Source organism: Lutjanus erythropterus, chromosome 14, assembly GCF_056507025.1.
Source record: "Lutjanus erythropterus isolate fLutEry1 chromosome 14, fLutEry1.hap2, whole genome shotgun sequence".
Taxonomy (NCBI): Eukaryota; Metazoa; Chordata; class Actinopteri; order Lutjaniformes; family Lutjanidae; genus Lutjanus; species Lutjanus erythropterus.
Window position 1 is genome coordinate 3542583 of NC_139330.1, and position 24544 is coordinate 3567126.

Genomic DNA, 24544 nt, shown 5'->3' on the forward strand with positions numbered 1-24544 from the left:
TACTCTTTGGTTACACGTTGCTACTTACTTCCCTTTTTTAAAAATCCAAACTCCAATTTTCTTCCTCCCTTTCGCTTAAAATTTGGTGTTGTCAGCAGGATTGTGTTTTGTGCGCAAGGAGGGGGATAATTAACTATTTATGCTCACCACCCAATTTAAAAAAAAAACATTTTCAAAAAACAGACTCCCCTTTTCCTCCCCCCCTGTACCTTTTCAGAAGTGACAGAATTTGAGTTTGTGTTTGTCATATTTTAGTTTTATTCACTGATATTTGTCTCCCTGGTGCACACAGACGGACGTCAAGTCTCATGGAAGCGCATAAAGGTGCTTAAAGGAATAGTCTGGAAAATATTTACTTTCTGTTGGATGAGAAGATTGATACCATTCTTCTGGTAGATATGAAGCTGCAGCCAGCTAGCTTAGCTTAGCATTAAGAGTGGATCTGTTAAAGTGCAAAAATGATCATTTGCAGTTGCCTGAGTTTTTTTTCTTTTTCTGGGAGCTCTGGTCTTATCTCCCAAAATGTTCCTTTAATGTTGTGTTTGTACAGCACCATATGTCACGTGTTGGACTTTATAAGATAATAATCCATAATGCACGTCTCCCCTTCATGTTCCCACTCTTTCATTTTGTTGTCCCTCTTTCTTTGAGATGAACTGAACTGAGCCACGCCAATTAAATGTCTTAGGTTAAAGAAGAAAGATCTGTGCAGTGCCTGAAGTAGAGGTCTGTCAGACTCAGCTCAGGGCGGGCAAGCTCTCCCTCTACAAAATTCCCTGCCCTCTTCCACCTCTCCTCCTGCCTCCTGGCGTCCTACTGACAGTGCTTTTGGTAGTTGAGTTTGGCTCCCAGCCTGGTTCCTGCCAGGTGTTTGTTGAAGGCCTCATCCATCTCTCGGCTTTGTTCTGGAGTGAAGTGGTTCTTCCAGTCGCCGACCTCACCTGATAGGGGACAGAAGTATGCCACAATTGAGGTTTTTTGGGGAAAAAATACTTTGCTTTCAGTCTTAATGCTAAGCTAGGCTAAGCAGGTCCTGACTCTATACTAAAGGGACAGTTTGAACTTTATAAAGTGGGACTGTAAGAGGTATTAATCCATAGTCAGTGTATTACCCAAAGTAGATGTTGTGACCCCAGTTTGGAGAAGAAGCAGGAGTACAGATTTAGGAAGGAAGCTAAGAAACTTACTGCTGTGGACAGGTTCAGCAGCAAAACAATCAAAATCAATATTAGGTTAAGTGTACACTATATTTACAATATGTTTAACACTTTACATTACTGTCAGCCAGACTTTTCTGATGGGAAACCCATGATATATAAGCCAAATATCTTTGAACCAACCAAACTCCACTGGTAAAATTAATAATTTTACCTCACAGAACACAGGACTTACTTAAGTGTTATAAGAGGTTAGTTTGGATTCACGGGAGGCATACAATAACACAAAAAAACTAAATTATCAGGGCAGCGTTAGACCAGCAACTCCTCTTTTTTGAGAGGTAAAATTTTTGTTTTTGTCAAAGGAGTTTGGTTGCTTTAGAGAGGGTGATATTTAACTTTTATAACAGTGGTTTCCCGTCAGAAAAGGTTGTCTGATGGCGCGGTAAAGCTGCGAAAATATTAAAAATTTTGCATATACATAAACAGATACTGATTTTTTAGATGTCTAAAATATGTTTTGCTGCTGAGCCTGTCCACAGCAGCTCATTGATTAGCTTCCTACACCGGTGCTCCTGCTGCTTCTCCACACTCGGGGCACGTCGACCACCATCCACTGTAGGTAATACACTGACTTCATACAACCACACTTCAAATTACCAGAATTATCCCTTTAACTTAGCTCTGTAGTCACACCTCACAGCATGAAAAAGGGAAATCAGCAAACTGTGCCTTTAAGTCCTCCTATGTAGTTAATCTTTACTCCCTGCTCTCACAGAGAGAATACCAGCTCACATTAAAGCTATGCCACTTTTTCAATACCATTATGTAACTTTCCATGACACAGACTTGTGTAAATATGAGTTATTGAACTTGCAGCAGTGTAATTATTTACCTTCAGGGCACTTGGACTCATATTTATCATTACACAAATACATGCTGCAAAGCCAAACCCGATTTAAACCCTGAGTTTCTCCAGATGGCAAATATGTATGAGCTCAATTACAGAGAAATGTGCACGAAATAGATATAAAAGACATGGATCTAAAAAAAAACTTTGGACAGCTTTGGCAGGAACTTCAATCAATATAGAAAACATCCAGAATACACACTATGTAAGAAAATATGCTCATTACAGTATAGTTTTAAAACAAATTCATTCATTTTTGTTTGAAAAAATAAAATAAATGCAACTGAATGGATGTAATTTGAGTGAAATCAACACGATTCAACAAGATGTTTTGTTGAAAAAGAAAAAGATTTAAAAAGGAAAGATTCTACTGCAGAAAGAAAATAGTTCTTAAATGAAACTGCTCACAACAAAAACAGATCATGATATCTAGAAAGACACACTGCTGTTGAGTTTTTCCAATGTACTTTTTGGCACTTTGAGCACCACAGGACTAGTGCCATTTAGTTGTATTGTATTGGAAAGAGAGCAGACATCTTTGTGAGTGATGTCTCCGAAATTCTGCAACTCACACCAAAACAATCTAGAAGGATAAACAGCTCTACAGACCAGAGGAAAAATATGTATTTTTGATTCTGGGGTGAACTGTCCCTTTAAAGTCTCTGGCGCACCTTTCCTGAAGATGATGTTTCCTATAGCGTGGGAGTTTGTGGAGCTCTGCTTCATGGCGTTGAAGGTGCTGCTCTCTGCGATCTGCTGGACCTGAGCGTCCGTCAGGCTGAAGCCAAAGAAGGCGCTGATCTGACGGATGCTGTTGCTCAGGTCCTGCAAGACAGGAAGCAAGAAGCAGAGCTGTTATACAGACGCACACCTCTTCTGAGACTCTACTGCAAACTCTTCGGTTGATTTTTCTCAGGAATTAATTGAAACCTACAGCTGCCTAGAATGAAGGAAATCAATTTAAACACGGATGTAAAGCTGTGAAAAAAATCTAAATATAGTGTTCAATTGGATATTAATAAATACTTCATACAACCACACTTCAAAAAATCCAGACTATCCCTTTAAAGCGACGACTTCCCGTCAGATGAAACCAAACAATCAGTGTGTGATCTACCTGTTTTAGTTCTTCATAGGTTACGACCATGACGCTGGGGTCGTCCATCTTCTTCTCCCAGGCCAAAGCGTGGTCAAAGTATGACCCCCAGGGAACTACACACACGCACGCACACACACACACACACACACACACACACACACACACACACACACACACACACAGAAACAACAACAAACAGATCAGCCTGTTTTCAGCAGACATCCATTTGATTTAAGATTCAAAGAAGCTAGGAATCTCCATTCAAGAGTAAGATTTTTTTTTTTAAAAAGTAGGTAAGTTAAAGGGATAGTTCACCTAAAAATGAAAAGTCACTCAATCACTCATCCTGGATGGAGGGTCGGGTTTATTTTGTGAGTCCACAAAACACTGCTGGAGTTTCACAGGAAAACAGTTTTGCAGAATCTCCCAAAAAATGGAAATGAATGGTGACCAGTTTTCAAACATAAAAAAAACTGGAAAAAACATAAAATATCTCCATACTGCTTAAGTCTCCGAAAGTCACGTTTTGAAGTGGCAAATTTATGTGAGGAAAATCTAATTTATGAGAGAAAAACTTGAATGTTCTCTGAGATACATCATAAATTTCCCAGAAAAATAAAAGAAATTCTAACACTTAAGTCATGAATTTGCTTCATTCCAACCAACTACATCATTTACGTTGTTCGTGCATCAGTAATAATCCAGCAGTATAATAACAAGACACTCACAGAGGCCAAGACTTTTGATACTTTTGTAAATTTTGCTCCTAATACTTCTGCACTTTCTTGCTCTTTATCTTCATCTATTTCTACTGGCCTTATTTCCTCCTGCAGGAACAGCACCTTCATACAAGTGTGTTCTTTTCACACCCGTGCATGCGGGTCTGTTGCACCCTTTGGCATGTGGACTGGCAGTGACAGGGGCCACTGCAGGATGAGGGAGGAGAGGCAGAGCTTGTAGTGAAACAAAACAGGAAAGATAATGTGTCATGTAAGGGTTGTCTGGCACTTTGACAACACATGGCTGAATGTGACATGCAAGCTGACTGTGAAACTATAAAGTTTAACCTCTGTACAGCCCTGTAATCTGTGGGTGGTGATGGTGAGTCACAGTTACAGTGGTACCGTGACAGAGTACAGTAAAGACAACTACAGCCACTCGTTGCAGAGGCGGCACAGTGCTTTGTACTTCTAATCCACTTATTTTCAGTGGTATTTGTTGTACTTTCTACTACACTACATTTATGTCATAGGCAGGTAATAATAGTTAGAGTAAAAGGAGCAATAGCCAGTTTGGAAAACTTTAATGGTGGCTTTAATTTTTCTTGTTTGTCATACACTTAGAAGGTTGAATGTGTGGATCAGTTGATCACCAAGGAGCAATATGTAGCCACTGCATGTGAAAAAACGAGTCCAGATAGTGAGTCGTAGCTATAAATTGTACATTGAATAGCTTGAAATCCTGTTTAATATACAATCTATGGTTGTAGTGAGTTGTTATCTCCCACCCTCTCGTCCCCAGACTCTAGGAAGCTCTGCAGACTGCAGGAACACTGCAGGAGTGCAGGATGAACAGTCACTTACTTGTTCAGTGATCATTCAGCATTAATATGAACTCTATTTAACATGAAACGGGCCCCAGGATAGAAATTTCAAAGGGCATTGCAGCTGTAGTGTCAGAGAATCGAGTATTTCAACTTAACACATTTCCTTAATCTATGATGACATATCATGGTCATTTTATGATTTATTACAGATTTCTCCTTAAAAAGTAGGAATGTAAGATTAATTACAGGCATTAGGGAGGTATAGCAGGAAAATTCTCATTTAACACTTGAAATGGACTTTTCCTGCAATACAGATCCTTCAATCATGACCAGTGAAGCTGCTCTTTCACTACAAAGCTCGGTTTATATTGCACTGTTATGTAGATATATATAAGAAAATATTACTTTATTAATTTTTAATTCTCTTTTATTTAGCTTTTATTTAATCAGGTTAGTCCCATTGAGATCAAGGACCTCTTTTATAAAGGAGACCTGGCCAAGATGGCAGCAACATTAAATCACTTGCTTATATAAGACACTTGCACAGAGACAATCTGGACTGCAGAGTTTTCACCAGAGCTTTAAACTTGTCCAAGGTTACCAGGTTTTGAAGTTGAAGATCAGACTGTAAATTATTCCACGCATTAGGTGCCAAAAACCCAAAACCTTTCTTTCCCAGTTCAGTTCAGTCTTTGGGAGCAACAAATCGTAACGTGTCACTGAGTTCTGTATTTTGTGACCTGACACAGACAAAGGGCAAACATTTACTGCACACTGCTGTCAGTGCAATTAGCTGATATTATCCTGATCTCCACTGTCAGTAATCAATTATTAACCCATTAATCAAACCAGTAACTAACAGCAGTCAGCTACATTTTTCCTATAATTAACAATTTTTACATAAAATCTGACAAGCTGATTTTACTTTAAACAAAAAAACAAAAACAATTAACTTTCTGAGTGTACTGTTCATACTTTTACTTCATTAAATGATTTTCTTGCAGATGTCATGATATCACGTCATGCTCTCCTTTGCCATGATTATTCGTGAGAACCACCTTAACTCACATTTTATGAGTGTCTTGATGTAGTAAACTCAGAGTGTTTGGGGTTTTTTTTGACGCAAATGCATGCAACACTTCCACAGTGACCTGCTGAGTCGGCTGTGTGCGCTGTTTACTACCCCATAAACACCTCAGAGTTCAGGATCATGAAAGTCATGAAATCAAACTGCGAAGGTATATGTGGAAAAAAATAAAAAGGTGTTACTCCAGTTTATAATCTGGACATGAGGGAGGAACTAAACAACCTCATATTAAGGTCATTTTGGGTTAAAAAGACAGAGAAGAGGGACAGAGCTGGGAAAGTGGGTAGTATTGTGAGAAAGAAAAACTTTTCTAAGACTGAAGTTGCAAATTTGTGAGAAGAAAAACTGGGATATTCTCTGAGATTATTAAGTCATAGATTTCCAAGAAAAACTTTAAAGATTAATGTCATAAATTATAGATTAATAGATTAAAGTGATAAATGTATGTGAATAAAATCTAATTTATGAGATAAAAACTTGAGAGATATTATAAATTTGTGAGAAACATTATAAAGTGATACATTTGCAAGAAGAAACTCAGAAATTCGGCGAGTAAAGATGTAAATTTACTAGAAAAATACCTGAATATTCTCTGAGATTTAATTTATTACTTTGCAAAGAAAACAACTTTTTCTGAAAATAAAGAAATACATTTACAAAAAAATGAATGTGCAAGAAAAAAACTCAGAAATCCCAAGATTAAAGTTGTAAATTTACCAGAACACAACATTGGATGTTCTCTAATATTATAAAGTCAGAAACTTGCGAGACAATTTTAGAAAATCTCTGAGATTAAAGTGGTAAGTCATAAATCTGTAAGAAAAAAAAAAAACACTGTGTTTCTGATTCTGAGATTAATATAATAAATTTACAAGAAAAAAAATGTCAGGGCATATTTTTTCTCTTTTTTTTCAGTAAAATAAAGTATGCACTTGTTCAAGACGAACTTTCCACCAAAATTCATTGACAGTTTTTGGGATTTCCGCTGAACAAACAGACTTTTGACTTAATGAAATGGTCCAGTTAACTATGAATATATCAGCAGTTCTTATCCTGTATCTGTTTTTTTTTTCCCACCGTGAATGTTTTTCACTCACCGTCTCCACTCATGAAGTTGGAGAAGAAGGTTTCCCAGGTCTGTCCGGACGGGAGGACCGGGTTGTTGTTGCAGAAATGATAGTAGGAGACCAGAGTGTCTTTGGGGTTCCTGAAGATCACCAGCATCTATACAACACACAACACAATAAATACATTTTTAAAAATCAACATTTTAGCCACTGGGACACAGGAGTTTGTTCTCTGAGTTGAAAGTTTTGCTGCTGCAGAAGTTTTGAAACTTACTTTAGTTTTCTTTGCGTAGAAAGAGGCGGGGATGTTGTCGGGGTGCATGTGAGTCCCCAGAAACCTCGGAGAAGGAGTCTCGTCCATGGTCTGAGGGAGAGATAGGAGGAGTCAGCTTCATCTCCTGCAAGTTACTTTTCTATCTTGAACAGAACATTTGCATTTTGAAATTTTCTGCAAGCATTCTTCACCAAGTCTTTGCACCAAAAATGTCTCTTGAAGGTTTTCTATGGTATCTATGTGGTATTGTCTATGGTAAAAAAAAATATTTATTATCAAGTGCAAGACTATCTAATACAAAAATGTGAACTTTCTGGAGAAGGAGCTGGTGTGCAGGAGCTGGGGAGATGAGTGAGGAGCGAGGAAGAGGAGGAGGAGTCTGACTAAACAACCACCTGAGCCAGACTGAGGTGCAGCTTCTTTTGTTTCACTGGTTCTAAATAGGAATCTGTGAACAACTTGTTTCCTGATTTTGGTTTTCTCATTTTCAAATGAAAATCCTTAGGCCACGGAGCAAAAAACTGTCCTGCTGTCTGTTTTTCTTTGACGTGTGTCTAAATTGAAACCAACAACGGGTCATTTTCATTTTTCTCTGTTCCGTTTTCTCATGATTCAGGTCTGCCTAAAAAAAAACACAGAAATTCTGAGTTTAATGGTGTAACTCCACATTTCAGTGATACAGTTCTCAGTCTCATAATCATGTCTCCTTGGTAACTATAGCTTTCATACTTTTTTGTATGGACTGGAAGTGATCACAGAGAAAGAAAACGTGTGCCGCACAGTTTATTCCCTTGAGTGTCTATTAGCATTATGCTGTAATTTGTTGACATTGTTTGACAAATTATTGTGTGTTTGGTCCGTGATGCTTCAAGGTCTTTGCATGTGAGTTCAACCATGACTTATGAGACCACAGCAAAACTATCCACACACACATGAACACACCAACCCATGTGTTGCTGACTGAACAGTTGAAACAGGTCCAGCAGTGTCTTTCCCATCCAAGCTCACCGTGAAGTTTCCCAGAATCCCTCTTGTATTTACATTTCTTTATATTACATGGGTTTGTGTGATCAAACATCTGTCTTTGATTATTGCTTCAATGTGTCGGTATAAGACAGGAAGGCCTGGGCAGGCTCAGGCAGGCACATTATCTGACTCTGACTGCAGCGACAAACCACAGCGACACTGAACTTTGTTTGACTTTTGAGCATCAACAGATCTACACCCAGAACATCAGTTTACTTAATGAGGTTTGGTCTGTTTGAGGCAGAAGAGGAGGGAGAGTGAACTGTAAAACAAGGGATTACAACATTCAGCACACACTGAGAAGCTACAGAACTATTATCTGGTTTTAAGTGGATTTTAAACCAGATATGGGTCGTGCCACACCACAAAGGGGATAGTTCAGATTTTGGAAGTACGGTTGTTCTGACACCTTAAACCTGGTAATGAACTGAGGCGACATAAAGTTTGTAGGGAGTTTGGTGGGGACAAAAGCAGCCCAGTGTCCTCAACGTTACTGACACCGATTAGAGTGATCAATGTCTGTGAACGACCCTTTCACTTTATACACAGTCATCTGAGAAATGTCAATATAAAGGTATTGATTAGTGAAGCTTTGATCTGTCGCTGCAGTAATCACTTACATAACGCTTGATGATGGTGACTTGACAGAAACCGTCAACTCACACAAACACAGACAGACTTTATCTCTGTCTGCACGGCTCAGCCCTCAACGAAACACTATCTACACTAAACACACACACACACACACACACACACACACACACACACACACACACACACACACACACACACACATCCAGTTAGTACCTTTACAGCCTCTGGTCCAAAAAACTCGATCAGTGGCGGCATCTTGGATTCCATGTTCAGCCCTTTGGCTTCTGAAATGATCTTCCTCAATACCCCCACCATCCAGTTAAAACCTGCACACACACACACACACACACACACACAAGATAATGCATAAAACCATGTTGTAAACACGAGTTACAGTTTTTAACAATGGTTTGCACACTAAAATTAAAAATAACACACAAGGAGCAAAACCTCAGCCCAGATCTGCTCGACTGTAAGCTCATTTTCAGCCTCACACTTTTTGCAAAACTCACGAGACACAGAAATCAAACATGTCACTTTCACAATACCACACAATTCAAACGATGGATCAGACACAGCCGTCAGGTGTGCAGACACTCAGCTGCTTAATTGTAAACTCATCAATCAGGCATGAGAACAGGCGTAAAAACCGGCCACTGGTGAGTTTACCTGTCTTCAACACAAATGCAAGATGTGAACAAAAAAGACAAAGATGTGTAAATGTTGTAAACGTTGGGTTAACGCTGAGAGAGGCTGCACAGATTATTCAGCCCAGCCTCAGCAGATCTGCTGATACAACAGTAATTTGAATATTTCAGCATGAGCACAGGTGAAAAACAAATATCAATATCTCGAAAAAAGTGCATAAGTGGGTTTTAGGATGAAAATTCCTCTTAACAGTTGGTGAATGAGGCCCAACATCTGCAGCGCTCTGCTGTGTAACACTGATTTAACTGCCTGTAATATCAAAAGAGGACGTTCCTATTGGCTGAGCTGATGGAGGGCGTGTATCGTCACACCCCCAGAGATGAATAACTTCTGCTGGCTTCAGTCCAAACACCCATGCCTGGAGATGCAGGGTGGATGTGTGTTATCTAACATCCCCTCAAAGGCCATCAACTCATCTATCTGTTCATCACATTTCTCCCCCCCAAAAAAACATGCCACATTCCTTGAATGCACCATGGCAACAGCAGGAATGTCTAGCGTTTTTTTCTTCTTGTAAAAACTGCACTGTGTCTGCTTTGTGTTTTCAAGACAAAGTGAAGGTGGCGTAACACGATGCTTCAATTTCAAATCTTCACCAGACTCACTCAGTGCACATTTATGCACTGCAGTGCCCAGAAAAACAAGACATTTGAGGACGTCATCCTGAGTTTTGGTAAATACTGATCAACATTTTTCACCAATTAAATAATTAACGGATTTATCAATGATGAAAATAATTGTTAGTCACAGCGCTAGTGTATTGAGGTTATATGACATTTTCTTGCAGTCGAATCTCAAATCTTAGATGTCTGTGTGTTCTTGAACGCACCAGCAAGGAGTTTTCAAAATGATTCCCGCTCACAATTAACCTGACACGCCAGATCGTCCTTAGAAACCACCTGTGTCTCATGTCTAACACCGGCTAACTTCAGCCAATCGGATCAAACTCCTGCTGAAGTCAGTCAGGAGAAAAGTGAAAAATCTTTTTTCTATGGAGAAAAGTCTTCAGTGTCGTTCTTTGCTCTTCTTTCAATGAAGAAGAAGAAGTTCTGATGTAACTGATGCTATTACAGTATCTACGCTAACCTGTTCAGGAGCCGCCATTGTTTGTTCAAGATGACTCGTTTCCTGTTGGCGCATCTGAAACCACGCCTGTAGCTGCCAGTCATCCCTCCAAGGATGCTGATTGGCTGCACCACATTTTGTGCACCAACAGATAATTTAAAGCCTGGCAAGATGGATTCTTGTTTTACTGTTTTACTGTAAATTTGGAAAAACAAAGTTGACTCAGCGAGTTTTCAAGTTTAAAAAATCAGTAGCAGCCTTTAAGGAATCTAATCACTGATGGGAATTTTTTGAAAAGGGGCCGGAGAAAATCTGTAATGTCACAGTGTGGTTTTCAAAAACTTTATTCGGTACAAATGCCGTCTTGTCTCCTGCATGCACTGTTCCTCTCTTTTTGTGCCCCCCCTTACCCCCCTTTTCTGTCCAGATGTTTGTGGGAAGTGCTGATTGTGGTATGTGCCACAGTTCATTGACCCCAGTGGAAATAAGGAGCAATCACAGAGGAGGGTTGTGGAAAAAGAACAGAATTTTTTCCTTCTACTCACTGCAGTCTGTACAGCGAAACATATGTAATACAAGATGCTTCGTTCTGCACATTACATTACTTCATGGTTTATTTTATTAATATGAAAAATAAAAATCATCCAACCGACATTTTTACATGACAGATCATTGAGGGGCAACTCTCATTTAAAATGATGTTGAGTTAATTATAATATATGCTGACAGAGAAAAGGCATTACTATAGTTATCTCTGCAAAAGGCATTAACACTTTTCTTCTAAGATTATTTGAGGTTGAGAGGTTTAAGATCACATTTTTAAAATGTTCAAAGGGTATCAGTGTATTGATTATAAAGAGGTGCTGTATTTTGCTCCAGGAGCTTCACAAAAATTGACAGCAGATCAAGATCAGTCAAGAAGAAACAATATGTATTTGTAATATCTGCATTTTTACATGGTTTTGTTGGTTTGGTTTTGGTTGGTTTGGTAAACTCTGTCCAAACCAACCAAACTCCATAGGCAAAATCAGTAATTTAACATCTCAGAAAACAGGAGTCGCTGATCTGTCGCTGCCTCGGTCTGTTAGTTTGTTTGAGAGATCGCGACTTTGGTGAATTAGAACAAACTTTTTAAAACACCAGAGTCACACAAACAAACTAATAGACCAAGGCAGCTACAGATCAGCGACTCCTGTTTTCTGAGATGTTAAATTATGATAGGTATAATTATAAAGTATGATATTGAGTTTTCTACTGTGTAAAATATGTTCAACTGTTGACCCTGATGGCAGCACACTGCAGAAACAGACTTGAGACAGAGTGGACATTATTCTCCACATTTTTACTTTATTCTCAAGATTTTTTTTAGATAGATTTTTATTTCTGGCACTAATACTCTGCTGTAATTACATGTTACTGGTCTCTTCATATGCAGAGAAAAACTAACTTAAGGAAAAAAACAAAATTAGCTAGTTCCTATAACACTCCCAGAATGTTCCTTTCCTCTTGGGCACCCTCTCACAGCATCCTAAGAACGTTGTGCAAATGTTTCCGTGCAACTTAACATTTGCAAAACATTCTAATAACTTAATGAAGTAACGTAATTTTGATGAAGGTGGCAGCATTTTAGGTAACCCTTCACCAACACTCTAAGAACGCAGTGGAAACATTTACGTGCAACGTAACATTCCCAAAATGTTTCAATAACTTCATGAAGTAACGTAAGTCTAATAAAGTTCTCTTGAGGTTCCCAACACAACACAACATTCTAAGAATGTTGTGCAAATATGCAGAACGTTTGAGGGCTATAACCTTTCCATTAACTTTACAGATGAAAAATCTGCTGTTCTAACATGCAAGGAATGTTCAACAAACCTTCCCAGAACATTCTGGAAAAGTAACCAATACATTACTTTTATACTGCAAAAACTTTCATTTTAACATGCAGGGAACGTTACGGGGAAACGTTCAAGTAACCGAGAATATTCAGTGAAACATTCGGGAAACATTAGAATAATGTTACTTATACGTAAAGAAAACGTAAGATTATAGCTTTTAACATCCAGGGAACGTAATTTATTTTGTTAGCTGGAATACAGCTTAAAATAATAATAATGTGAAGTGTATTATTTGATTAATGAGTTACTGCAATATTTATTTGCTTTTCTGCATTTTTATATTTTATTTTTACATTTTAAGCATTTGTTGTGTCTTTAGTAACCTACATTTAAAGAAGCTTCACTTCGACCAGAGTTACAATCATTAACATCACAAACAGCCAGTGGACGTGTGGTCAAAGGTCAGAGGTCACAACAGCTGGATCAAACGTTCACATGACCTCATTAAAACATTATTAATCATTTAAACATTTGTAATTCAATCTGAAGCGTGTCAGTTCATGTAATACATGTTGTAAATGATCAGAGTTGCTCACCACATTTAGGATATGCCACCAGCATGACGTCGTCCTCTCTGCCCTTGAAGTTGTGCAGACCCTTTAAATGCTCCTCGGGGCACATGATGCGCGGGTACAGCACGCCATTGTACCTGTACAACTTATCCTCCTCTTTCATTTCCTTCGCCATCTGCAACCTGGACTGCAAGCCGGGGTCTGGGGCGTTGGAGCTCATCCTGATTCAGTGTAGCTGCACAGATGTGAAACTTTTTTTGAAGTGAGGCAAAGAGGATAATTCAAGAGCAACTGCAGATTTTTAACAAACACACAGAGCTGGAAAAAGAAGAGAAACTGATGTCTGTGCAGCTGAGTGTCCACCTCCAGCACTGCCCAGAGAGAGCGAGCAGCACTGACAGAGAGAGTGTGTGTGGTAGTAGTAAAAGGGGGAGGTGCCTGGTGCTGCAACACCACCCACACACACTCACATGCAGGAAAATGTGTGTGTGGAGGTGTGACTGATGAGAGATGCCTGTCCAACCTGTCAGTGCACTCAGAGGCCCCTTACCCTAACCTGAGGGGTCAGCAACCTGCAGCATGTGGCTCTTTTGCACCTTTTGTTCCCTGTGGCTCTGACAAAAATTATATAACTTTAATATTTTAATTTTAATTTTTAATTTTAGAAATTACCTTAAAGATGTCCTTTGTGTCGTGGACAAATATCTTCTCTCAAACGTGTTTTATTCCTGAAAGAATATGGGGTCAAAATTGCAAAAAACTGTAGAGAAACCACAGCAAACCAGCATACAATATCTGCAAGAAAATTAGTAAGTATGTCAGCTACAGTATGTGAATAATACTACTATATAAAACAAGAGTAGAAAAATAACTTAACTCTCAGACTCATCAGTACCACTCTGATTCAAGGTGTGAAACGGTGATAAATATTTTATTGGAAAATGTTTGATTGTATTCAATATTTTTTCTGTTGCTGCATATTGCCTTTTATATTTAAAATTCCATTCTTTATCAGAATATAGAACATCTCAAAACCATTGAAAAAAAATGATTTTAAGAATTACTTGGAAGGTCACAAGCTTACTGTGATATAATAATAAATGTTGTAAATAAATAATGATAATATCAATACTGTAAAGAATAAAAGCCTTTTGCTTTGGTCTGACCCAGTAATGTTAGAGAAGCTCTGAAAAGACACAATACAGGAACTTTCCAAATAAGGTCAAAGGTCAACTTAGAGGTAAGGTCCACCTTACTTGAGTAAAAGTATGTAAATATTATCAGCTGTTATCAGTATGCAAAGTAAAAGTAACCACTGTGCAATAAAATGCTCCCTGTCTTTAACTAGTAAACTTTTAAATAGTTGCTGTTTTGTGCAGAAAAGTAGGAAACACACCTTAAAGTAGGTACTTTATATAAACCTGTCAAAGACATTTAACCACAGAGTCTCTCGGGGAGAATAAATTTTAAGCCACAAGATGGCAATTTTTAAATTTTAAATGTAATACTATATTTTTATTTATTTTAAATGTTGTTTTTAGGTTTTAATGTGTTAATAATTTTCTTCCATTGTCTGAAGGTTTGTGGCATCAGATTTCTTTCATAAGTTCATTCCTCATGACTACGCTTTATTTTTGCTGAATTAATTATGTCAGAAAGAAAGTATTTACGTTACCAGTTCTGTTTTCACTGCACAGATTTTTGCATCCATTCAAACTCAGTGGAGGGAAATCAGAAGAAATGGTGACATCTGCTGGCAGAAAGCAGCAAGAGCAGGAGCTGCAGAGCAGGAACAGTGATGAGAAAAAACTGTTTCAACATTGATTTCTGAGGGGAAAATCTCCACAGGTTGACTGTTTGTCTGTAATGAGAAAAGATTCAGACATAAAATATTAATAAATGGAACCTCCTTTGGAAAAAAAAAAACAGCAAAAATCAAGATTGTGTTATTTTCCTTTGTGTTCTTCAAACTGTTTTATAGGTAAGTTTAAAATTTGCATGTTAAACATTTTTTTTTTATATCAAACATCTGCTGACTTTTGATCAGCATCCAGAAATAATAAGATTTTAACTGAATCCAAACTTTGTTCTGTGGTCCTGCATTATATAGATATTTAAATTTATTTACCAGTGACAAGTCATATTAATCAACATTTCATGGAAAAGGTTGCAGTTTTGCAAAATATCTTAAAGCTGTAGAAATAATAGTTTTCATAGTCATGACACCACAAACCACTGGTGGACTGAAGGGGGGGGATTAATGTGATAAAATGCCCCCTGTACTGCCCCTGCAGGAGAGAAAACATGATGAAATGCCTCCTCCACTGTGTCCCCTGATGCACACACAGGTGAAGGTGGACCAGGTGGGTGGGACCGGGGCCCGACATGTGTCTATATGGTCAGTTGTGTCTGTGTCGGGGGATCAGAGCTGCAGCGATGGCCGAGGTGAAGACAGCAGGAGACGCAGCGAGGAGCCACCAGGACGCTGCAGATGTTTACTCTGATATGGCTACTGTCAGCTCCAGTGCAGGTGAGTCCCCCCTCAAAAATAAAACTTACTGTAAAATCACATTAGCCTCTTTGTTATCAGTCCAGCCAGTTACTTTAAGGCAGTACTGGTCTGTGTCCATTAAACCAGAGAGACACAGTGTTGCATGATGGTCTAAAAGTTGTTTATGAGAGTTTTTTTTAGATGAAACCGGTTTTCAGATTTAGACAAACCTACTCATGTAATACTCATCATATATATTTTCTTCAAACCATAGAGAAAGAAGGGTCTCTGGAGAGTTTTAACTCTCAGAAAAATGCATGCTGGGAAGTCTGTTAATATGCTTTTAATTTTTGTTTACACTGTAAAAAATTTAATGCAACTTACTTTAATAGATTTTTTCCATTCTGAGACCAACTCAAACTCTTAAGTTCTGAAAAAGTTTTATGAACTAGTAATCTTTTGTTGCTTCTTTTGATAAACTCAAATCTTTCTGTTGTAGAACCCCTCAAGAAAATTGTGTTTCAAAATTGCTGCATAAACTGAAAGTAAGTAATGATTAATAATTTAATATTTTCAATTGTGACCAAGTTTATCTCAAGACAAAAAGTAAATTATCTTAACAAAAGATTACAGGTTGGCAAAACTTAAAAGTTTGATTTTAATTCAAAACTCAGAAATCTACTGAAGGCAGTTTCCTTAAAGTTATGAGTTCATTCAACTTTTCATTTTTAAATTGTAGAAACTTAATGAGTTGATTAAACTGTACAGTACATTCATTCAGCTCATCATTTCAAGTCAAAGACTTCAAGTTGAACAAACATATGTATAAAATAAATACTTAAAAATGTTAAGTTTAAATAACATGAAAAAATAAAATGTGTAATTTACTTTAAGTTAATAAGATAAGCTGATTCTACTAAATTCCTGTATGATTTCTTACCGTGCAGATTTTGTAAGAAAAATAATAATTAAGAGTAAAAAATATTTTTTCAGTAAGAATACAATTTAAGCACCATCATCAAATCAGCCTCTTCTCACCATGAAGTGGACAAACAGTCCACCAATTTGTCAGATTAGTCACTTTGTTAGTGGTTGTGTTAATAATCTCACTCAAATCCCCCAGTTTCTGGTATCTTTTTCTCACGAGCTCGTCTTTGGCAGCTAAAGCTCTGCAGCTCTCAGGTTGCCTGATGGCAGTGGGAAGCATAAAGTCAGTGTAATCCCTCTTTTTTTCAGACAGCCATTGGTGAAATGCTCCTTTACAAGTTTTTTTGTATGATGCCAAAGGAAGCCAAGAAACAGGAGCTGGAGAATTGTCTCCAAAAAAAAAAAAAGAGTCTTTTCAGCATCCAAACTCAAAGCCTCAAACTCGTTTTCTTCCTCCTGAAAACAGATATAGGAGAGGTGGTGAGGAAGGTTTCATTGTGTGAGACCTCCATGGCGGTCAGCCTCGGCAGGCGGAGCAGAGCCTACCCCTCCCCGGCCAGGAGACGCCACCGCACCACCTTCAGCCACAAGCAGCTGGAACAGCTGGAAGTGGCCTTTGGACAGAACCAGTATCCTGACATCTACTACAGAGAGGAGCTGGCCCGCGTCACCAAGCTCAATGAGGCTCGCATACAGGTGGGACGTCCTCTTTAAAATACACCTCTCTCACAAATCTCTGACAGGCAGGATGTGTGGCTTCATGATGGAAAAAGTACAACACCAGTTACAAGACGTTTGTGTCTAAAATGTAAATAAAACATAATGCAAGAACTTTTCAACTTCTATTCAATTAAACACAGTACAGAGACAATGTCTTTAATGTCCTTGTCTTCGTCTCTGCAGGTTTGGTTTCAGAACAGACGAGCCAAACAGCGGAAGCAGGAGCGAGCCTCACAGAAAGTCCTCCCAGTGGGTGTGGTCCCAGGCCACAGGGCGCTGCTGGGAGGCGTCCACGTCCAGCCGTCCAGCGTGGCTCGACAGTACTACACCCAGCCCCTGGCTCACATTCCCCGTCTCTCCCCTATGATTCCCTCCGGGGCGTACTCCCGCCACCCGGGCCCCGTCGGCCAGTACCCCTGCCCCAGTGTCCCGCCACCGCCGGCCGCCCAGCGGCAGCATGAAGACTGGTACAACCCACTGAGGAGCAACCTCACCTCACCCATGTTCTCTCTGGCCTCCATGCAGCCTCTGGACCCGGCTGCTCACTGGAGCTAAGAGCGGACAGAGTCAAAATATGTCATCTGCAGAAAACTGAGCTCTGTTTATTTGTTGTGGGGTTGTTTGAGGTACTTATCCATATTCAGAGTTTTATCTACAGTAGCATGGAAGCTGAGCGATGTGCTGCTGTGGACAGGGTCAGCAACAAAAAGTATTTAAGTCACTTTAAAAAGGTGCACTTAAAAATGTACACTATATTTATATTGTTTTGCCACTTTAGTTTGCTGTCAGACAGCCTTTTCTGACAGGAAATTGTGGTCATTGAAGCCAAAGATTGTCTCCAAACCAACCAAACTCCAAAGACAAAATCTGTAATTTTACCTCACAGAACACAGGAGTTGTTGGTCTACAGCTGCCTCGAGCTGTTGGTATGTTTGTGTTGTTGTATGATGTCCATGAGTCTGTACTGTCCCGTTAAATCACCAGAGTCACATAATAGCACAAGCAAACTAGCAGATCAAGGCAGCGTTCAAACAGCAACTCCATGTTCTGCAAAGTAAAATGACTGATTTCACCTGTGGAGGGAGTGATATTTGGCTCATATAACGGTGATTTCCCCTCAGAAAAGGCTGTCTGACGGCAAAGTAAAGCAGTGAAAATATTCTCAACAGCAGTACACTGCTTTGCTTCCTAACCACTGACTATGGGTAAGTACCTCAGACAACCCCACTTCAAATAATCCAAACTATCCCTTTAATCTACACTTTATTTTACACTTAAATTTCTTGACAGTTTTGTACATGAAACTTGTCTTTGCAGCACATCTAACAAATAAAGATTTTTTGAAAAACAACACAAGTAAGCATCTGTAGATTACAGTTTTTTAATATTTCACATTCCAGAGACAACACAGTTGCATCTGTTATGCTTTCAGTCTTAAATATTTGCATTTAACAACCTGAATTGATTGAAGAATCAATACTGATGGCAAAAATATAGAATTCATCCATACGAAAAATCATACTTTAGAAAGAATCACAGATGGATTCAACAAACACACACAGAGACCTGACATGTTTGATCCACATCTGTTTTTAAAGGCAGCTAATGATCTGAAGCAAACAGACTGAGTTCAATGGTTCAGAACGACTGGAGACCCATGAAGACGTCAAACAGCATCAACCAGTGTGCTTTAAGTCGAGCTTATCCAGTGACACAGAATCAGCAGCGTGGTGCCGCTTTACATTCACTCTACGACGTTTAAATCAAGTATCTGCTGGCCGACAGTGAGGACGATGGTGATTGGCTCATATTAAGTGTGATGATCTTCATGGAAACGACAACAAACGCAACCTCAGGAAGGAACGTGTGGCGCTGACTGGAGCTGCAGCTCAAAACAAAATTAGTTGCCAACGATTCTGATAATCAATTAATCCTCATTTTTCAAGCCAAAATGTTGAACATTTGCTGCTTCCAGCTTCTTAAAGGGATAGTTCGGACTTGTTGAAGTGGGGTTGTATGACATACTTAAAGATAGTCAGTGTATTAGCTACAGTAGATGGAAGTCGACATGTCCAGGATCTGCAGCAAAAACAATTTTAGCCACTTAAAGAAAGGTCTACCTAAAGAATTAAGTATGTAAAGTGTAGTTTATATTTAGAATATTTTCACTGCTTTACTTTGCTGTCAGACATCGTTTTCTGACTGGAAATCACAGTTATAAAAGCCAAATATCACTGTCTTGTCTGTGTCATTGTGTGACTTCTGTGAATCTGTGCTCTCATTTTAAATCACCAAAGTCAAACAATGACACAAACAAACTAACTGATCGAGGCAGCAGCAGATCAGCAACTCCTGTGTTCTGCAAAGTAAAATGACTGATTTCTCCTATGGAGTTTGGCTGGTTTGGAGAGAAGGATATCTGGCTCATATAATGGCATTTTCCCTCTGGTGGCAAAGGAAAGCAGTGAAAATATTCTAAATATATATTAACTTAAACTAAAATTGATATTTTTTTAAGTGGTTAAAATACTTTTTGCTGTTGACCCTGTCCACAGCAGTACATTGCTTAGTTTCTGCTCGTGCTATCTGTAGGTGTGGTGAGAAGCATCTACTGAAGGTGATCCACTGATTATCAGTAAGTACCTCATACAACCCCACATCAAATTATCTGAACTATCCCTTCAATCAATATTGAAAATAATCGTTAGCTAAAGTCCTGGCACGGACATGCTGCGATGCTGCACAGAGCTGGCAACATTCAGCATCCTGTCGTCCTGCCTGCGAGCTCGGGCTCCCCTCCAACATGAACCTCCACATCAGGCTATATTACTGTACATCTGAGCGAGTCAAGGCCACTTTCCAGTGTGACGAGAACGACCCGTTCGTCTCGTCCTCGTCACACACAGCAAATGAGAAGGATTCACAGAAGGAATCATTTGGTCCACCGACCGTTTCAAATGGAGCCTGCGGTCCATTTAAAGTGAGGACATTCTGTTGAGATGCTATTGGGCTACCAGAGTGAATTAAATGTAGCACCGCTAAACAAACAACACAGTATTAAGAGTATGGCACGTATAAAGGGCCAGTTCACCCAAAACTATCGAAAAAATAAATAAAATAAAATATTGTCACTTCCCCCATCAGCAGCCGTGCAGGTAATATTGGTTTAATTTGCCTCAGTTTTGGGAAAACGGCCACACTGACACAATGGAGGTAAATAAAAGTTTGTTTGTGATGCTTAACTTGTCAAATGAATGCCATGAAATGATGTTTAGATTATTCTATGTTGTTCACAGACCTCCATGTGGACTGTCTTCACTGAGAGTTGTTGTAGTTGAATGAAAGTATCAAATCACCAAACGTTATTAATAGTATATATCCCTGCTTAGATACCATGAGGGGTTAAAGGGATAGTTAAGATTATGTGCTATATTTAGAATATTTTCACTGCTTTACCGTCCTGTCAGAGAGCTTTTTCTGACAGGAAACTGCTGTTATATAACTCAAATATCACTCTCTCCAAACCATCCAAACTCCATAGGCGAAATCAGTAATTTTACCGTGCAGAAAACAGGAGCTGCTGGTCTACTGCTGCTTTGATCTCTGAGTTTGTTTGTGCTTTTGTGTGACTTTAGTGTTTTAAAAGGTAAGTTCAGTCACACAATAACACAAACAAACTAACAAATCAAAGCAGCAGTAGACCAGCAGCTCCTGTGCTCTGAGGGGTAAAATTACTGATTTCACCTGTGGAGTTTGGTTGGTTTGGAGAGAGTGATATTCAGTTTCTATAACAGCGGTTTCCTACCAGAAAAAGTTGTCTGACAGCAACATAAAGTGGTAAAAATATTCTAAACATAGCTGAAACTTAAACTAATATGGATTTTTTTCAGGTGGACCCTTTCTAAGGTGGCTAAAATACCTTTTAGTCACTGATTCTGTCCACAGCAGTACATTACTTAGCTTCCATGCTGGTGCCCGTCTCTGCTTCTCCTAACTTTAGGTGTGTCGACCTCTATCCAAGTACTTCATACAACCCTACATCAAATAATCTGAACTATCCCTTTAAGTAAAAAAACGTGTTTGTTAGTGATATTGGGTGAACTGACCCTTTACAGATGGCATGATTTCAAAGAACCTAAAAAGCAGAAGATGCAGAAATGTCACTCCAGGAGTAAAAATACACCAGAATCAAACTAAAGAAAATTTCCTCCTTTTTTGTTGCCTATCAAATTACTGGCATGACCAGTTCTGCTGCTACCAGCTTGGACATTACACGGCAAAAAGAAGTGTCACAAGCTCAGAAAGTACAAAAAAATTCCATCAGAAATTACCAACAGCCCTGATCGATCGACCTGTGACAGAGAAAGCAAAGATTGAACGGTAGATTTCTCTGCAGCTTCTTGGTCTGACTCCTCCTCTCTGCAGATTCCTTGTTGTCGTTGCTGTGGACATGAAGAAGCGTCCCGGTGACTTCTTACTCCAGAGATTTGGCAAACTCAGCATAATCAATATAACCGTCATTGTTTTTGTCATCGTCCCTCAGAACATCGTCAATGAGAGTCATGAGGTCCTCCTCTTTCATTGGTTTGCTGTTCTCTCCTCCCTCCTGAGAAAGACACGAGAGAATGAGAAAACATTCATTTAGATGTATGACAACAACAGATATTTAAGTTTTTCACACCGCAGCGTATTTGACCTGATACTGGTCACTCGTCCACAGCTTTGTGCAAGTTCCAGAGGGGCCGACCAGAACACAGACCAGGGGCCTCATTCATAAAAACGTTCTGATGTCCATCCCAAGTCTCTTAAATTGCATCCATGCATCCCTCACTTACATTCTTTCCTTGCAAGAAAGAAAAACGAAAGTTTTTCTGTATCTTGTTTAGACAGAAATCCTTTAATTCCAGCTGTTTAAAAAAAAAGTAAATTCCACTCCAGACACATCTGGAGACACCTTGTACTGCCAGGTGTGAACTGACACACTCAGAGCTGTCCACTTGTGCTCACATCACCCAGGACAGATGTTAACACCAGGTCTGAGCAGCCTCATCTATACGTACCTCTCTGTGTACGTGTGTGATAGCTGTGGCGAGCTCCAGCCCGTCCAGCAGGTTGTTGCCATCGTAGTCGTGCATCTTGAAATAGTGCAGCTGAAGCTCCTGTGGCGTCATGTCCTTCTCTGGTTTGTCTATCACTCCTTCTAAATGCTCCATGATGTGGCTGCAACACAAAATTGGGTGAGTCAAACACCACAGCTCTGCTGCTGGCTGTGTTCAAAGTTCACCTCTCTGTGCAAATAAGAGCTGAATCACGCGTCTGCAGTCACTCACTCTTTGTCTTGGACCATGTTTCTGTCCAGGCGACCGTGACCGTGGCCGCTTATGTGAGCTGCACTCTCTACGACCGGCGGCGCCTGTTGGTGTGGATCCACCTGAGAGTGAACACACAGCAGAGAGGAGGACAGGAGGAGGAGCAGACCTCCCCACTGAACACTACACCTTCTGCTCCTCATTCTGCTGGATGGACAGACAGACAGACAGACAGACAGACAGACAGTTAAATTAAAGACGTGAGTGCTGTATTCTATGAATCTGTGGTGGGTATCACACATTACAGTTACCTTACTTATATACACACTAACTCACACTTTCCATTCATACATGCCAGTGTTGTAACTAAATAACTCCCATTTATAGATTCTTAGTGCTCATCTTGAAGTTTTGTCGATTAACGTCCCAATAACTGATGATTAATTTCTTTTATTTTCATGTCATACATTTACAAGACACCAAAATTACAGCTGCAGTGTTCAAATATTTTGTTACATTTCTATTTATTACAAGATCACAGTTTATTTTAGCTCAGTTTAATATAAGATTCAGTTTAGAGCTGCAACGATTAATCTATTATTGATTGCTTATAATAAACAGCAACTATTTTGATAACCAGTTAATCCTTTTGAGAATATTTTCTGGTTTCTCTACTCCTCTCTGATATTAAACTGAATATGTGTGAGTTGTGGACAAAACAGGACATCTGAGGACGTCACCTTCGACTCTGGGAAACACTGATCAACATTTTCACCATTTTCTGACATTTTATAGACCAAACATGTAATTGAGTAATCGAGAAAATAATCGATGATTAAAATAATTAGCTGATAAAAAATCTTAAGTTATCAGTTATTTTATTGGTATAAAGTAATTATTGGTTATTGGTATTGGCTGAAAAAAGAACATGTCAAATTTTAAATTTGCTGAATTTCTTCGTTACTCTTTTATTTGTTTGTCGACCCAAATAAAATCTCCTGTCATCCCTCTGTGGGTCACAACCCAGTCTTTGAGACGAACTGTTCTATAGGTATACTTTATGAAAGAATAAGTAATTTTTATTTACACCATATGTCAGGAGTTACATCAGTTTTAGTAGAGATCTGTCTCATTTGCATAACTGCACCATATTGCAACAGAGGAGAAAGAAATGAATGAAGACGCGATTGTAAATTAAAATTGTGCATTTAGATTCATTCATGTAAGCAATGAAAACGTTATTAAAGACAATGACAACCATAGACGAACAATGGGTTGCATAACAGTATTTAATTTCTGTAAAAAATATCCTATTGGAGCTGGAGGTCACAAAAATGACATTAATGTTAGAAAAACCAAACTAACTGAAACACTGACGTTAGCAAAAAGGCTGACTGTAATAAGATTTGTTAGCATGAAGCTTCATCTCATGACTGCGTTGAAATGTTCAGACCTGTTAAATTCACAAACTACACGAGGCGTTCAATCACATAACTATTTAAAATCTTATTCTCACTCTCACCTGTAGATAATCTGTATCTTCACTGGACCCTGTGGACACTTATTGTTGTTTTCTTAGTTTTCTGGTAACGATGATCGGTTACAGACCTTCTGAACCAAGGCGCTTTCCGTAGCCCCGCTTGGACACGACAGCTCATTCTGATTGGTTAAATCATCAAAGAGTAAACAAATGAAGCGAGAGCGTTATCTGCTCCAACTTCCGCTTTCACCGAAATCACGTCAGACAGAATACTACTGTCACTTTTAGCTGTTCCACCATTGAATTATAGTTTTACGTATGGGATCATATTATCATTATCATCATCATTATTATTAGTAGTAGTAATAATAATAGTATTAGTATTAATTAGTTTGTTCCTTTCTTCATTTAATTTCATTTTCCGAGACATTGTTTGTCTAATAATAATAATAATAATAATAATAATAATGATAATAATAATAATAATAATATAGAACAGACATGTCGAAATATTTATTTATTCATTAATTCATTAATTAATTTTAGTTTTTACGACACGAACTATCTTGACAGAGAAAAAAGCCTTTGACGTGTCGCTCCGGTGACGCCATCAGGGGGCGTGAATCAGACGCTCAGCTGTCAAAGCCACACTGAACACAGACAGGAGCGCGCTG

General features: G+C 38.9%; 3 protein-coding genes across 4 annotated transcripts; 1 reads left to right on the top strand and 2 right to left on the bottom strand.

Annotated features, from left to right (window-relative positions):
• Positions 1 to 590: 590 nt before the first annotated feature.
• Positions 591 to 13345, bottom strand: sult6b1 (sulfotransferase family, cytosolic, 6b, member 1). The gene is made up of 7 exons (XM_084736361.1): positions 12968 to 13345; positions 8974 to 9086; positions 7141 to 7230; positions 6897 to 7023; positions 3185 to 3279; positions 2739 to 2892; positions 591 to 941 (listed from the first exon to the last, which is right to left on the bottom strand). Exons 1-7 carry the CDS (start codon positions 13161 to 13163, stop codon positions 814 to 816), a joined length of 903 nt encoding a protein of 300 aa, XP_084592487.1. The 5' UTR covers positions 13164 to 13345; the 3' UTR covers positions 591 to 813.
• Positions 13346 to 15067: 1722 nt separating this feature from the next.
• Positions 15068 to 17671, top strand: prop1 (PROP paired-like homeobox 1). The gene is made up of 3 exons (XM_084736045.1): positions 15068 to 15473; positions 16828 to 17057; positions 17265 to 17671. The coding sequence occupies exons 1-3, from the start codon at positions 15329 to 15331 to the stop codon at positions 17634 to 17636; spliced, it is 747 nt and encodes a 248-aa protein (XP_084592171.1). The 5' UTR covers positions 15068 to 15328; the 3' UTR covers positions 17637 to 17671.
• Positions 17672 to 20841: 3170 nt separating this feature from the next.
• Positions 20842 to 24041, bottom strand: mcfd2 (multiple coagulation factor deficiency 2, ER cargo receptor complex subunit). 2 transcript variants are annotated; one of them, XM_084736311.1, is made up of 4 exons: positions 23913 to 24041; positions 22412 to 22597; positions 22142 to 22301; positions 20842 to 21687 (listed from the first exon to the last, which is right to left on the bottom strand). In XM_084736311.1, exons 2-4 carry the CDS (start codon positions 22591 to 22593, stop codon positions 21556 to 21558), a joined length of 474 nt encoding a protein of 157 aa, XP_084592437.1. In that variant the 5' UTR covers positions 22594 to 22597; positions 23913 to 24041; the 3' UTR covers positions 20842 to 21555. The 2 variants fall into 2 exon arrangements, with proteins under 2 accessions (XP_084592437.1, XP_084592438.1); XM_084736312.1 differs by having other exon boundaries at positions 22412 to 22594; positions 23913 to 24038.
• Between the last annotated feature and the right edge of the window lie 503 nt (positions 24042 to 24544).